At 50.9% G+C, this 13,649-nt stretch overlaps 1 protein-coding gene across 1 annotated transcript in view; it reads left to right on the plus strand.

Annotated features, from left to right (window-relative positions):
* Positions 1–13,194, plus strand: part of Nup210 (nucleoporin 210) — a 99,093-nt gene extending 85,899 nt beyond the window's left edge. The window contains exons 33-40 of the mRNA XM_036181791.1: positions 1,198–1,334; positions 4,298–4,421; positions 5,539–5,685; positions 6,798–7,048; positions 8,607–8,823; positions 10,118–10,213; positions 10,291–10,374; positions 11,751–13,194. Of these exons, the coding sequence (XP_036037684.1) occupies positions 1,198–1,334; positions 4,298–4,421; positions 5,539–5,685; positions 6,798–7,048; positions 8,607–8,823; positions 10,118–10,213; positions 10,291–10,374; positions 11,751–11,848 (1,154 nt within the window). The 3' untranslated portion in view covers positions 11,849–13,194. The remainder of the gene's footprint in view (positions 1–1,197; positions 1,335–4,297; positions 4,422–5,538; positions 5,686–6,797; positions 7,049–8,606; positions 8,824–10,117; positions 10,214–10,290; positions 10,375–11,750) is intronic.
* The last annotated feature ends 455 nt before the right edge of the window (positions 13,195–13,649 follow it).

Here is a 13,649-nt window from a genome sequence, read left to right on the forward strand (position 1 = left end):
CTGGAATAGCACTGCCCAGTAGAATTTTTTACTGCTGTGGAAGTGTCCTGTATCTATACTCTTGTTACCCAGCTGCCTCCGCAAGTGCGTGCTTACTCGTGGCTAATGGTGCATACAAGCAGCATGGCTCTGGGACACCTGAGCAGAAAATGAGTCCCCACATCCCTGTAACTCATACACGGACACTTGCTTTTCTCTTGGTTGGTTTTTTTTCTTTAGCCTCATTAATTCGCTTCCAAAGGAAATTAAATAGTAGCCAGGTGTAGTGGCCTGTACCTGTAATCCCAGCAGTGGGGATGAAACTGGAAGATTGACAGGAGTTTGAGAGCAGTCTGGTCCATACACTGAGTTCCGGGTTAGCTTAGCCTACAGTGAAACCTTGTCTCGAAAAGAAGAAAGAGAGAGAGAGAGAGAGAGAGAGAGAGAGAGAGAGAGAAGGTAGGGGGAGGGAAGAAAGAAGGAAGGAAGGACTGCTGGAGATAGAATGAGGTTGTTGAATTTTTATTGTTTATTGGGAACAAAATGCTGTGTAACACTGAGCCTAGGAGCTAATTTTTTAAAGAGGCTTTTAAAATACATTAACATACTTTTATTAAACTATTACTAAATCAAGCATTTACAGAGTAAATTTTATCTATTTAATCCAGATAGCAATTTTATGAACACTCAGTTGGCTTGGGCTGGAATTATTATTAGTTAGGTTTATTTATTTTTATTTTATGTGTATGAGTGTTTTGCCCACTGCTGGGAACTAAACCTTAGTCCTCTATAAGAGCAGTAAGCACTCTTACCCACTGAGCCATCTCTCCTGCCTGTGATTTCTTATTTTTATTATCAACATATCAGTGGTGAGGTCTGTTCTCTGTTTCTAAAGAGGAACTAATAATACTAGGGGATGGCAGGGCCCAGAGACACCACACCCAGCCCATCCCGGGACAGGGAGTTGGGAAAACGGTGAGAAACAGATTATGGGAAGGTCTGGCAGGGGGAGTCAGTGCCCCTGAGAATGGCTGCAGAGGGAGAGCTGCAGGTGGCCAGAGCTAGGAAGGGGGAGGACCACTTTAGAGGTGGCCTATGTGGATTCCTCCCTGACCTGAGGATGGAGACCCTCGCAGGCAGAGGGACCTGGGGAGCTAGGTTTGGGCTCTGGTGTCCAAATGTGAGCAAGATAGATGATATCTGGGCTTATTCTCCCAGGTATCTCAGGGACCTGGAGCTCCTCAGCCAGCAATATCCTCTACATTGACCCCAAGACGGGCGTGGCTGTGGCCCGAGATATAGGATCTGTGACTGTTTACTACGAGATTGCTGGACATCTGAAGACCTTCAAGGAGGTAGGACTTGAAGGCAGGCAGAGGCAATTGTGGCCAACACTGTTGGAGGGAGTAAGAGCCTTAATGTGTGTCTATAACTGGGCTTGGAGACACATGTTTGCAATCCTAGCACTTGTGGGGGGGGGGGGGGGGCTGGGGCAGGAAGATTATCTTGAATTTAAGACCATCCAGGCCATCATTGTACCCCCACGACATTATAGTATGTGTGCCCCTGGGTACCAGAGTCTGCTCTTGTTTAAGTCTCTTTTCACAAAGATGGAAGACCTCAGCCCCTCCTGTCTACCTTTGTTTTGTTTTGTTTTGTGGTCTTTTGTCTTTATGTCTGTTTTGAGATAGGGTCTTACTGTGTGAGCCCAGGCTGGCCTTGAACTGAACCTCTCAGGAGTTTGCTACTTCCTATATGCTTGAAATCACCTCTGATGATTTATAATAACTAACTGATGCTACATCCTCTTAGCATGTTGTTTAGTAAATGCCTGTTCCTGCTCGGTACAAATGCACTTTTCCTCTAAATATTTTTGATCTTCTGCTGGTTAAATGTAACTGAAATCCAAACTGCCAAAGCAGCAGGTACAAAGGCTGGCTGTGCCTCTGATTCCCTTTTCTTTAAGGGAACAAATAACCCGGCCTTCTGCCAAAGCTGTCTGCAGCTGTTAAGATCCAGGAGAACCAGCCCCCCACTAAGTGTGAGATAGGAACCAGTCCCCTGTTCATCCCAAGCATCCTTCTCATGTCCAAACCAGCATGAGGAGAGAGATCTGGTGAATTGATTCTACCCACACACCAACACCCACGCTTGTCTGGCAACCAGGGTAGCCATGCAGCCATCAGGGTAGGCATTTCCTTGAGGGAGTTCAGGCCACGGGATGGGCACCCCAGTGATTTGGTGTTGCCAGCAAAGTTAAACTTCCCCCAGCAAGTCACCTTTGAGTCTTTATGAAAGCAAAGAAAAACCTTTCTCTCCAGCCGAGAATGAATCAATGAGCCTAGTCTGGCTGAGTTCCAAACCTGTCTCATTTTTAGAGCCAGCGTGTGCTTTATCGAATCCAGCAGTTTAACCTAAGAGTTTGCATATTTAGTGCTGCTGCGGTTCGGGCCAGTGGCTGCAGATAGAGGCACTCTGATTAATAAAGCTCTGCTTCCCAGGAGAGGCCTCTGAGAATGGCCAAAAGAAGGGCCAGCAGGCCCCAAGGTATATAGACTTTGAGAGCAGAGCCCAGGGCGAGCTGGATCATAGGGGACTTGTGGGAGGGACTTAAGATCTGGCTTTACTGACAGATCAGGAAATGCCCAGGAGGCTGGGAAGCTGGGTGCAATAGTTGAAGAGTGGCCTCAGCCTGGCAGATGCCTGCAGTGTCAACTTCCTTGAGAAGCTGAGATTGTAGCAGCCTGTGGAGTTGTAGGACAACCAAACACTCAAGTCATACTGTCTGTCTAGGTTCAAATACAAGATCAGCCACTGGGCAAGTCTGACCTGTGTCCAAGGGATAGGACCACACTGTGATGTAGCATAGTGAGCTACCATGGGGAGGGGCAAGTCAAACGGCACTTGGTGTCTCACAAGTGTTTGCTCCACCTGTGTTGGTTGGGGGGGGGGGGTGGGCAGAGTGGTAGCTTACTTCACACTACACAGAGCTTTGGTTTTAAATCAGAATGATGCAGATCCAGGGCGTATAGAGATGGAGTTGCTGCAGGATGTCCAGCTGGTGGACTGGATGGGATGGTGTGAAGGAGGGCTTGGGATAACTCTCCTAGGGTTGTCACCAGTGACCTGGTAGATAACGGTTCTGTACTCCGAGAGGGAAACAGAAGTAGGCTCGGTGCTGGAAGAAGATAGTGAGTGGGTCCTGGAGGGTTTAAGATAGGTGTCTGCAGTGGTGAGTGGGTCAGGTAGTAGGGCACAGTTGGGCAGTGAGTGTATAGTCCCTTCCTGAAGGCTAGACCCGCACTGGGCTGTCTAGTGCAGGGATTAGGTATGTTGGAAGACACCCGAGTGTGGTGTGAATGAACAGGAGTAGGCCAGACAGAGGAGGTGAAAATGTGAGAAGACCCAGTGTGGCCAGGAGGAAAAGAGAAAAGAGGAGATTTTCAGAAGTGGGAGACAGGGCCAAGGAGGGCAGTGGTAGGTACCTCTGTTGGTCCCTTGGGCAGCAGCGATTCCTGAGCGGAGACAGTACAGTGACAGGAGAAGTGCTGTTAAGGCTAGAGGAGACCAAGGCCCATATACAGTGGAGCTGTGGGCTGCAGGCTAAGGGTGGCCCCCCTCCCTGCTACCGTGGCTTTCCTATCCTGTAGGAAAGGCCCACAAGAAGAGCCCCAATATACTTTGCCCCACCCAGAAAGGGTAGCCAGCATTCTAGCCACAGAAGAGCATGGGCCTGCAGGCCTTGCAGAAGGAGATGCAGGAACATCCCAGTAGAGAGAGGTCTGCAGAGGGGATGGAGTATACCCAGGGGGTCCCAGGGGGGTGTGTCTGAGCAGGCTGGCTTTGGCATGGGGGTGCTTGTTCTGTAGGCATTTGGGTCAGATTGATCCATTCTGAATAAGGATGGTCATCTAAGTGGATCCCTGTCCTTGTGGCAGGATGAGTTTACCTCTGATCTGTGAGCAGAGGAAAGATGACAGCGGGAGCATGCACCCTGGCCTAGACCACTAAGCAGGTTCAGCCTGCTGTTAGCCCTGGCCCTGCCATTGATCCCGGCTCTGCCGAGTGCCCTGCTCTACCTCCCACCCGGGCTTCGCTGTTAGTTCCAGCTTTGCTCTGATAGGGTGGAAGAGTTGAGGTGGCCAGTCAGAGCTCTGACAGATACCCTGCCATACTCCAGCCAGGGGTTTAAGCTGTGAGCTCATTATGTCTTGTTGCCTGGAGCATAGGTGATATGAGCTACAGATGAGGTCATGAAAAACACCCAGCACATGCCAGCATACAATCAGCACTCAGCACAACTGCCTTGTCTCCCTAGATAGTGGTCAGTACCCCTCAGAAGATTGTGGCCCGTCGCCTTCACTCTGCACAGACCAGTATCCAGGAAGCCACAGCCTCCAAAGTGACTGTCAGCGTGGGAGACAGGAGCTCTAACCTGCTTGGTATAGAACCAGTGGATTCTGGGTGTTTGGGCTTACCTTGCCAGGTTTGGAGAGTGGAGAGTAACATCTGTGCTCTTTGGTGGTTTCATCTGTTTGTGTTTTTTATTGTTTTGTGGTGTGGGGGATTAAACCCAGGGTCTTAACACACCACGGGCACGTGCTATTCCACTGAGCCACACCCCCATCTCTTCTTTTCTTACTCAGACTCACCCCTAACTCCAGAGAGAAACCCTTTAGCCCCAGCTCATCCACTCCTTGCAGCTTTTAAGAAATTCGAGGCCTCTGTAAGCCAAAGCATGAAAGGCGCCTTCGTTAAGAGCTCAGCTCCAAGACACTTGCAGCCTGCGCTGAGTCAGAGTTGTGATTGCAGCCCTAGGGCACGAGGCAGAGCAAGCTGCAGTCCACCGTGGCTGATGGTGGAAACTAATGACATTGAGGGCTGGTGGCTGGCTTTGATTTTTATAATTACCTCTCCCAAGTCATGCATAGAACATTCCATCTCACTCTTTGCCTATGACAGCCCCGGACAGCAAGTGCCAGAAATAAATATGTTGATACAGATTCTTTTTTAAACCACTTAACGGATGAATTAAATTCCACCATTCTCATTGTGATTAATGAGGCACACTCATGACATCATGAAAATGCTGCTTTCTTCCTTTAGTACGAGTGGGCAAATACTATACTGTTGCCAAAATTATGTACAGTATGTTTGTTTATGGAGAGCCTCTGCCCTCCCAGTGTTCAGAAGCAATTGGCCAATGGCCATTCTCCTTGCTGACTGCAACAGGGCCACACATCAGCATGTGGCCTGTCACCACACCCTCTGTGAGGGTTCAGCACCCATACCGGAATTCTCATCTGAAGTGGCCCTGGCATTCAGAGTAGCCCAACCTGGATCGGGATCCTTAGCTTTAATAAAAAACATGTTACTTTCACCAAGCTTCATGGACTTCTGAGTTCCCCACATGGGAATAGTATGGGACACCGGTGTCATTCATGCCTGCCCAGCTTCCATAGGACCTGTTCCCTATGGGTTGTTACGGGTGTAGTGGCCTTGTGCTTGGCCCAAGCCCTTCTCACCTGATCATTGCCCACCACCACCCTGTGCCTTTAGGTGAGTGCTCCCCTGTCCAGCGAGAAGTCATTGAAACCCTACACCCAGAGTCCCTCATCAGCTGTCAACTCCAATTCAAGCAAGATGTCTTTGATTTCCCTGCCCATGATGTCTTCACCGTGGAGCCAGGATTTGATGCTGCTCTGGGTAAATTTGCAAAGAATTTAAAATGCAATGAGTCTGCCTGCTGGATGTCTAAGGTCCGTCATAAATGTGTACTTCATGGTGGCCGTATGTCCAGACAGGCCGAGGTTGTTGGGAGTCCAGCCTAAGGCTGTTACTACACTCTGTTGCTGCTCCATGCCTACCAAGAGGGAGTAGCCTTTGGTATCACCCATACTCTGCAGAGCTCAGCACCAAACCTGGGCTGGAGTCTTTTTCTGTAATCCCACCACTCAGTTTCGAATAGAGGCTGACCCTTCTGCAACTCCCTCTTTAGACTGAGGATGACAGTGCCTTGCCCTGCTACCCACTGCCTACATAGAGCAATCGAGAGATGGCTGGTACCATATGACATAGGCATGCTGAAACACAGCTGCTCCAAGGTTCAGGACACTAGAGTGGTTGGGCTGACGACCAGCACTGTAGGCTGGTGAGCCTGCCTAGCCCCACTACATGGAAGGGGTTGCTGCTGGCTGAGAGAGTGCAAATGTATCCCAACGGCACACTCAGGGCCTCACCCAGCATCTAGCACAGAGGAGGCCTTTACTAAGCAAGGAGGTTAAGTCATCCAGGGGCCTGTAGTTGTGTGTTGTTGATGGAGTACAACTCAGGTGTCCAGATTCCTGGTTGCCCAGCTGCCCGAGGCCCTGCTCATTCCCCCTGGCTCATCTGCCCTGGGCCAGGCACTAAGGACAAGACAGGACCCAGATATCCATAGTACACAAGGCCTCCTGCTACACTTGGAGTCAGCTCTGTCATGACCTATAGTCCAGGGTTGGGTCATGTGTCTGTTTGCCATTATCTGCCCTCATTCTGAGCCCAGCTGACTGGGGCTTGAGCTGCAGAGCTGGCCCCAACATGATTCCTGCCCCAAAAGTACTATTCAGATGGAAACCTCATGAACAGAGGATTCTGAGATAGTGAGAGGACCATTGTTCACAGAGAAGGTGTCCATGCTGGCCTAAGGTCTCTGAAGGGGCATTCCTAGAATGCCTCCTGGAGGAGCTGACTTCTCAGCTCCAAGTATGTCAAGGAGTTTCCCTGTCAGGGAGTGGGGAATCTGTGCACACAGGAGAGAACAATCTTTCTCTCCACAGGCCAGTACCTCTGCTCGGTTACTATGCACAGGCTGACAGATAAGCAACTGAAGCACTTGAGCATGAAGAAGACATCACTGGCAGTCACTGCCTCCATCCCCAGCAGCCATACCTCCGTAGAGAAGGTGGGAGCCGAGGTCCCCTTCAGTCCAGGGCTATATGCCAACCAGGCAGAAATCCTTTTGAGCAACCACTATACCAGCTCCGAGGTCAAGGTCTTTGGTGCTGTGGAGACTCTGGAGAACTTGGAGGTAAGCAACTGTGGGGGCTTCAGGTCAGGGAAGTCAGGGGCTGGGATTAGGGTTAGGGCAAGGGTTTGGGTTAGGGCTAGGATTTGGGGTTAGGACTAGAGCTTGGGGTTAGGGTTAGGGCTTAGGGTTAGGGCTAGGACTAGGGTTTAGGTTTAGGGCTAGGGTGTGGAGTACTAGGACTTACAGTTAGGACTAGGGTTTAGGGTTAGGGCTAGGGATTAGACCTAGTATCTAGGGTTATTGCTAGGGTTTAAGGTGAGGGTTATGACTAGGGTTGTAATTAGGACTTGTAATTAGTAATATGTTTAGATGGTGTGTTTACAGACTGGGGCTAGTGTTAAGGGTTGGGCTAAAGAGTGTTAGATTGTTAGAGGTTAGGGTTAGTGGTTTATTTTAGATTTAGGTTTTAGAGTTAGTAGTTAGTGTTAGGGTTAGATGCTTGAGTTGGGTTATAGCTTCCAGTTAGAGAACATGACTTGGGTCTAGGATTCAGTGGTAATGACTAGGGATTAGGGTTATGGTTTTAGGTTGTTGTTGGAGGGTTAGATGTTGGTATTAGGATCAGATCAGAAGTTCGGGTTAGGCTTTGGGGCTGAAGGTTGTGGTTTGTGTAGGATTAGATCAGGAAAGACCCTAAAGAAGGAGGAGCATGTGGGCCCTGGGCTCCGGCTCTTCAAACTTAAAAATTAAACTAGAATTTTTTTTTTTTTTTTTTAGCTGAGGACCAAACCCAGGGCTTTGTGCTTGCTAGACAAGCGCTCTACCACTGAGCTAAATCCCCAACCCCTAAACTAGAAATTTAAATGGAACAATTTTATATATTCTTTATTGTATAGTACTGTAGTCCTCTGCTCATTGTTTTGGTTTCATTTTCTACTTCAGAAAGTCAGTCTTGTCAGGACAGCACACGCATAGAATATGCTTTGTAGAGTTTAGCATGGGAGCCAATTCCAACAGGGGATAGATACCCTGTTCCATGTGGGGATGGCCCTCTTTTCTCCATGCCTTGTGGCGGCGGCGGCTGCTGCTGCTGCTGCTGCTGCTGCTGCTGCTGCTGCTTCTCTTCCTCCCTTCTCCTCCTTTTCTTCTTCATCATCATAATCATCATCTTCTTTAGACTGATGCATGACTGGTCCTGAGGCTTCAGTCCAGAAAGCCTACAGGAAGAGCTCCAATGTCTAGATGGAGGAGTTTAGAGCCCTGTTGCCTGCTTCTCTTGCCGTGGCTAACTGCTCACAAGAGATAAGGGAGAAGTGTATAGTTGCTGTATATATAGCAACTATATATAAATATATAGTCTGATGGACTGTGGATGGGCTTCATGGCAACTTGGTGTTAAATACTACTTTGGGTTGGCGTAGCATTTTTGTGCTAACTAGAATTCGATCGTGTCATCCTTAGTAAACCCCCAGTGTGGGTCATGCTTCCAGGTATCAGGTCCCACCTGGGAGCAAAGTCCAGCATGTGTAGTTAGAAGGGTGTGCCCAGAGATGAGCTGGGCACCTATAGTTCCACCTGTGGTCCAGCCTCTGCATCCTCAACACTACCTTCTTCCCAGGTGAAATCCGGATCTCCAGCCGTGCTAGCCTTCGTGAAAGAGAAGTCGTTTGGGCTGCCCAGCTTCATCACGTACACAGTTGGTGTCTTGGATCCCACAGCTGGCAGCCAGGGCCCTCTGTCTACTGCCCTGACCTTCTCCAGCCCTGCCACTAACCAGGCCATCACCATTCCAGTCACTGTGGCCTTTGTGATGGATCGTCGTGGGCCTGGTCCCTGTGAGTCATGGAGGAGACATCAACTGGCCCAGACCTGGGCAGGGAGAGACAGGCCAGAGGGGCTTTCATCTGTATAGTGTGAAAGTTGGAGGAGTTAGAAACACAGAATGTCTCTCAGAGTGACAGCCTCTTGCTGTCACTGACACCACACATTACTTCCCCTGTCATTGTATCCTCAGCTCAACATCCTACCATGGCTCCATCTGTCAAGGGCAAAAATGACATCCTCCCAGTAGTCCCCAAGACCCATTTGGTCTCTCCTGTCCATTTGTGACTTATCTCCTCCTGCACTTCCTGCTGTATCATTAGCATCCTCCTGCTGGTTTCTGCAACACAAGGCCACTACCTAAGCCATTGGCATCTCTGTTTCCTTTGGTTATGATGTCATTTCCCTCAGACAGCACTGACCAGTGTCCTCAACTGCTGCAGACTGTCGTTCAAGTATCACCTCTTGTTTGACACAGATTAGAATCTCCCTCCCAGACATGTGTTGACCTGTGTAGAAGTAGCATTATTCACTGGGACTCCTGTCTGACTGTCCCCAAGAAGTCCAATGTGAGGACAGCACTTAGCTCAGGACCCTCCTGACAACAGGAGCTACTCACTTCTTACCTAGCTGAGTACAAGACTTGCCCTATAGTCACTGAGGCCTAGACCCTGTGCTTCGGCCACCTGAGGGCATGCAGAGGGTAGAGCTTTCTCCCTTCTGGGACAGGGCATAGATCAAAGGGGCCAGTAGCCAGGGCTGGGCCCTTCAGTCTGCTGTCAGGGTGGTCTCTCCATCTGAGAGTACTTGGGGACAAGTGGAGTGTGTAACACTGACAGATAGGTGTCGGGGTCTGGGACCCAGGCCACTCCACAGAGGTGGGTAGCTTTGGGAGACAAGTGTTCCTACCTGGGGCTCTTGGCAAGGAGTCAGGGGCTCCTATCCTGTGAGCTTCTGGCACACCAATCCCACATGGTCTACACCCATAGGGCATTTTTCAAGACTGCTCTTCTTGCTTTGGGGCAGTCTAGCTGCTTCCTGGCAGAAAGAGCACTAAAACCTGATGTGCCAAGCTGGTATCTAAGAACACTTCCTGGAAGGAAGCTTAGTTTAGACAGAGATGGCCCAAGGAACAGAATAAGATGCTGCCTTTGTCTGGACACCTCACCCTTACATCTAAGACAGGCTTGGCCCCTGCATCCCAGGCAGTGGGGCATGAAGGACCATGCATATGTCTAGTAGCACAGGAACTCAATGGGACCCAGCTGTGGCCCAGCTGTTCTGACGTCTCTCTTTCCCCTGATACAGATGGAGCTAGCATCCTGTCACACTTCCTGGACTCCTACCAAGTCATGTTCTTCACTTTCTTTGCCCTGCTGGCTGGGACAGCGGTCACCATCATAGGTGAGCCAACCACATATCTCTTTTTGCACCCTGCACCCTGTCACCCTGCCCCGTCTCACCAGCCTGTGCTCTTGCAGCTTACCACACAGTATGTGCACCCCGGGAACTTGCTTCACCCCTGGCCCTCACGCCCCGTGCCAGCCCTCAGCACAGCCCCCACTGTGAGTACTCCACCTACAGGCAGAGCCTGGAGAGCCTCCACAAAGGAGTCATCTCCTGGGGGAAGGGTGGGATCCAGGCCCCAAACCCCAGTCTCAGCAGCCTGTGTCAGGCCAAAAGGGGCAGCTAGACAGACCCAGGGACAGATGTGGCAGGGGAGGAGGGTGTCACTTGAACGCAGATGCTAGTCCTGACTCTGAAGGCTTCCCCAACAGGCTGTGGGCTGGAAGGACTTGGTAGAGGCAGTGCTGTCTAAGCAGGTGAATTCTAGGACAGACAAACAGACAGGGCTACCACTGAGAGTTCAAGTTGTAATGGGAGGATGGAGATTCTCAACGGTCTTGAGGAAGAGATTCCCCCATAGAGAAAGATAGGAAAGCCCACTCCTCTCTATAGTCTTTGTTTCTGGTGGCCTAAGGTCTTGGCCACCCGGTACAACTCCTGGAGTACCTCTCTCCGCGAGTCTTCTGGAACTGTGCAGTGTCCTACCCATGCAGCTGTACCCACAACCCTTTGTCTCCTGATTCCCATTTTGTAGTCTGATATCTGTGGAAGAGGCCCCTGAGCTAGTGTCTGCTCATCTCAGTCTTTCGGGTTTTGGATAGAGGACAGTTTTATGGTCAGAAGCTCTGTCCTTGGGAGTCAAAACTCCCAGCATATCCTAGAATCAGAGCCTCTTGCTGCTGCCTCTGGTCTTCAAAGCAGGACTCCTGAGTATCCCAGCATGCTGGGTGGTGGCTGTCCTCATGACCCTGGCATGTCACACAGCTGTTCTGCTGCCATCTCTCACCCTTTCTGACCCTTCCACCCAGTGTTTGTTGGAGTCACCATGGGGTGTTTGTACCATCCCCCAAAGTACCCACCACTTGCCTCCAGGTCCTTGTTACTTCAGCATTGTGCCCAAGAGTCTGGTCCTCCTATCCTCTTGGCCCCATGGAGAGATATAACACAGTGTGTCTTGAGACCCATCCAGACTCTGAGCTCAGAAAGGTCAGAGGTCATGCTCTAGGCTGAGTGGATATTTAGAGTCTTGGTCCCAAGCACCACACTTTTATCCTCTTTCAAAAACCTCACACATCCCTGTGAAGCTCATCAATAGCTCCCACAGGATTAGCCCACTCTAGCACAGACTCCTCAGTGGGAACCAGGAGACAGAGGGCTGCTGGGTACAGAAGCACAGGTTGGCAGTGGAGTTTCCATGCCTCGCCTGCCCCTGTCAGTTTCTCTACTGTCTCGGGGGGGGGGGGGGGGGGGGGTTAGCTGTCCCAGGTACAAGCCCGTGGCATGCTGCAGGCACTTAGATACTCACTTTGCCTGACTAGTGTGGTGGGGATATTGGCTCTTCTGCCTCCATACTCACTTCCCCTTTCCTCCCTAGATCTTGCCTCATCGCCTGCCACTTTCAACACACTGCCTCCTGGTCGAAAAGCCAGCCCTCCCTCCGGGCTCTGGAGCCCAGCCTATGCCTCTCACTAGCCAGTATGCCAGGCTGGTGTTGCTGCACAGCTAAACTGACACCTCAGTGGTCACCGTCACGTTCACACTGGGGAAAACCACATCTGGGTCCTGAGCCATCCTCCCTGCCCTGAATGTGCTGAGCCACTGCCCGATTCACATAAGCAAGGATTTTTTATTTGTTTGTTTTTAAATCTCCTTCCTAGTCTTGAAAGCTAGGGCTTTCCTGGCTCCTTCCTTGCCGTGTGGCATGTGGGATCTGGGGTTGCTGCTCAGTCCTGCGTTTGTCCTGCTCACGGAAGCTCACTCCATGCTCATGGCTTTGAGTAGCTGGAAGCTGTTTCTTCATTGCCTATAGATGGTGTCTCTGTAGCAATCTCAGGGAAAGGGTTTTCTCGCTACTCCTGGGGTTTGTGTGGTACTGGGCACAGAACCCACAGTCTCATGCCTGCTAGGCAAGCTCTTATCCACTGGCACACACACATACAAGCAGGCAGGCACCCATGTGTGCATCAGCCCTTTTGTGTGGGGGTTGTTTTGTTTTGTTTGTTGTTTGTTTGTTGGGGTTTTTTGCTTCATGAAAACCTGCTCTTCTCCTTGTCCTATTGATGCTAGGAAATGTGAGGGACAAGCAGGTGTGGGTGTCCCGTGAGCCCTGTGCTGTCTGAACGCTCTTACTGTGAGAGTTGCTGAGCTTCAGCAGAGCGGCCCTCATCTCAAGCTCCTGTGAGGACTGCAGTCTCCAGCAGGAGGGCTTTGGTCACTGGTGTGTGGGGGCACCTCTTGTTCTCTCTGGGGCAGCTTGGGAATAGTCAGAGCGTCTTCAGCCCTGCCCTGCAGCTGTTGGCAGGGGCCTTCTGATCCGTTGGTTTGTTCTGAGAAACTGCTGTGACTTGTACAGCACAAAGACCCAGTGTGACCTGCTCTTCTGTCGTGGAAGACACCCAGTACAGTACCTCAGCAGATCTGAGCCACCACCCACTCTCCCTCCTCTCCTTCTTTTCTGCCACCAGCGTTCCCCTGGCTGGCCCAGAGACAGAAGGGGATACCTTGGGCATACAGCTCCTGTTCATGTCTGAACTCAGGGACATGGCCACTCTGCTTCAGGTTCAGATGCTGTGGCACTGTCAGACAGAGCCAGACACTCGCCTCCAAGTAGACGTGTGTGGGCACCAGATCACCAAGAGTTGTGTTGGCCTGTGAAGGCCAGGTGTGATCCCTTGCATCCTTTGAGGCTGGGCCACAGGATGGACTTTTCTGGAGCTGGGAACAGAGGATTTGTGCCTGGCTTGCCACTCAGTCTCCCACTGGAGCTGTCATGGAGCCTTCCCTGTGTTTGTTTAATAAAGTTCTGTGTAGTTTCTTAAGGCTGTGGAAGTTCCTGGGATGCCGACTCTGCCCGAGTGTCTACTATGACTGATGACCTGTTTCCAGTGGTGCTCTTCCCTCCTCTCTGGCTACGGGGCCTCCCTTCCTACCGTAGAGACCAGGGACAGTAGCAGGGCCTTGTCTACAGGAGAACAGCGTAGCCCCTCTTCCATTCCCACTGCTGACAGTCCTCAGGACTGTCACTCTGCCACCTCCTTCCTTCATTGTCATTTGAAATTCCTGCCCCTGCCCGGGACTGTGTTCCCAAGACCTTGAACACCTCTTCCCCTCTCTTCTCAAAGGACCAGCTCTCCGCTCCCCTCACTGCTCTCCCCCAGCCATGCACCCTTGGTCTCACCTGCCTTTTTGGAGCTCTCCTGGGCCCAGCCCAAGCCAGGTACTAGCCCTGCCACATTCCCGCTGAGGGCCGTGCACTTGAGTGGAATACAGTCCT

Source organism: Onychomys torridus, chromosome 3 (assembly GCF_903995425.1).
Source record: "Onychomys torridus chromosome 3, mOncTor1.1, whole genome shotgun sequence".
Classification (NCBI taxonomy): domain Eukaryota; kingdom Metazoa; phylum Chordata; class Mammalia; order Rodentia; family Cricetidae; genus Onychomys; species Onychomys torridus.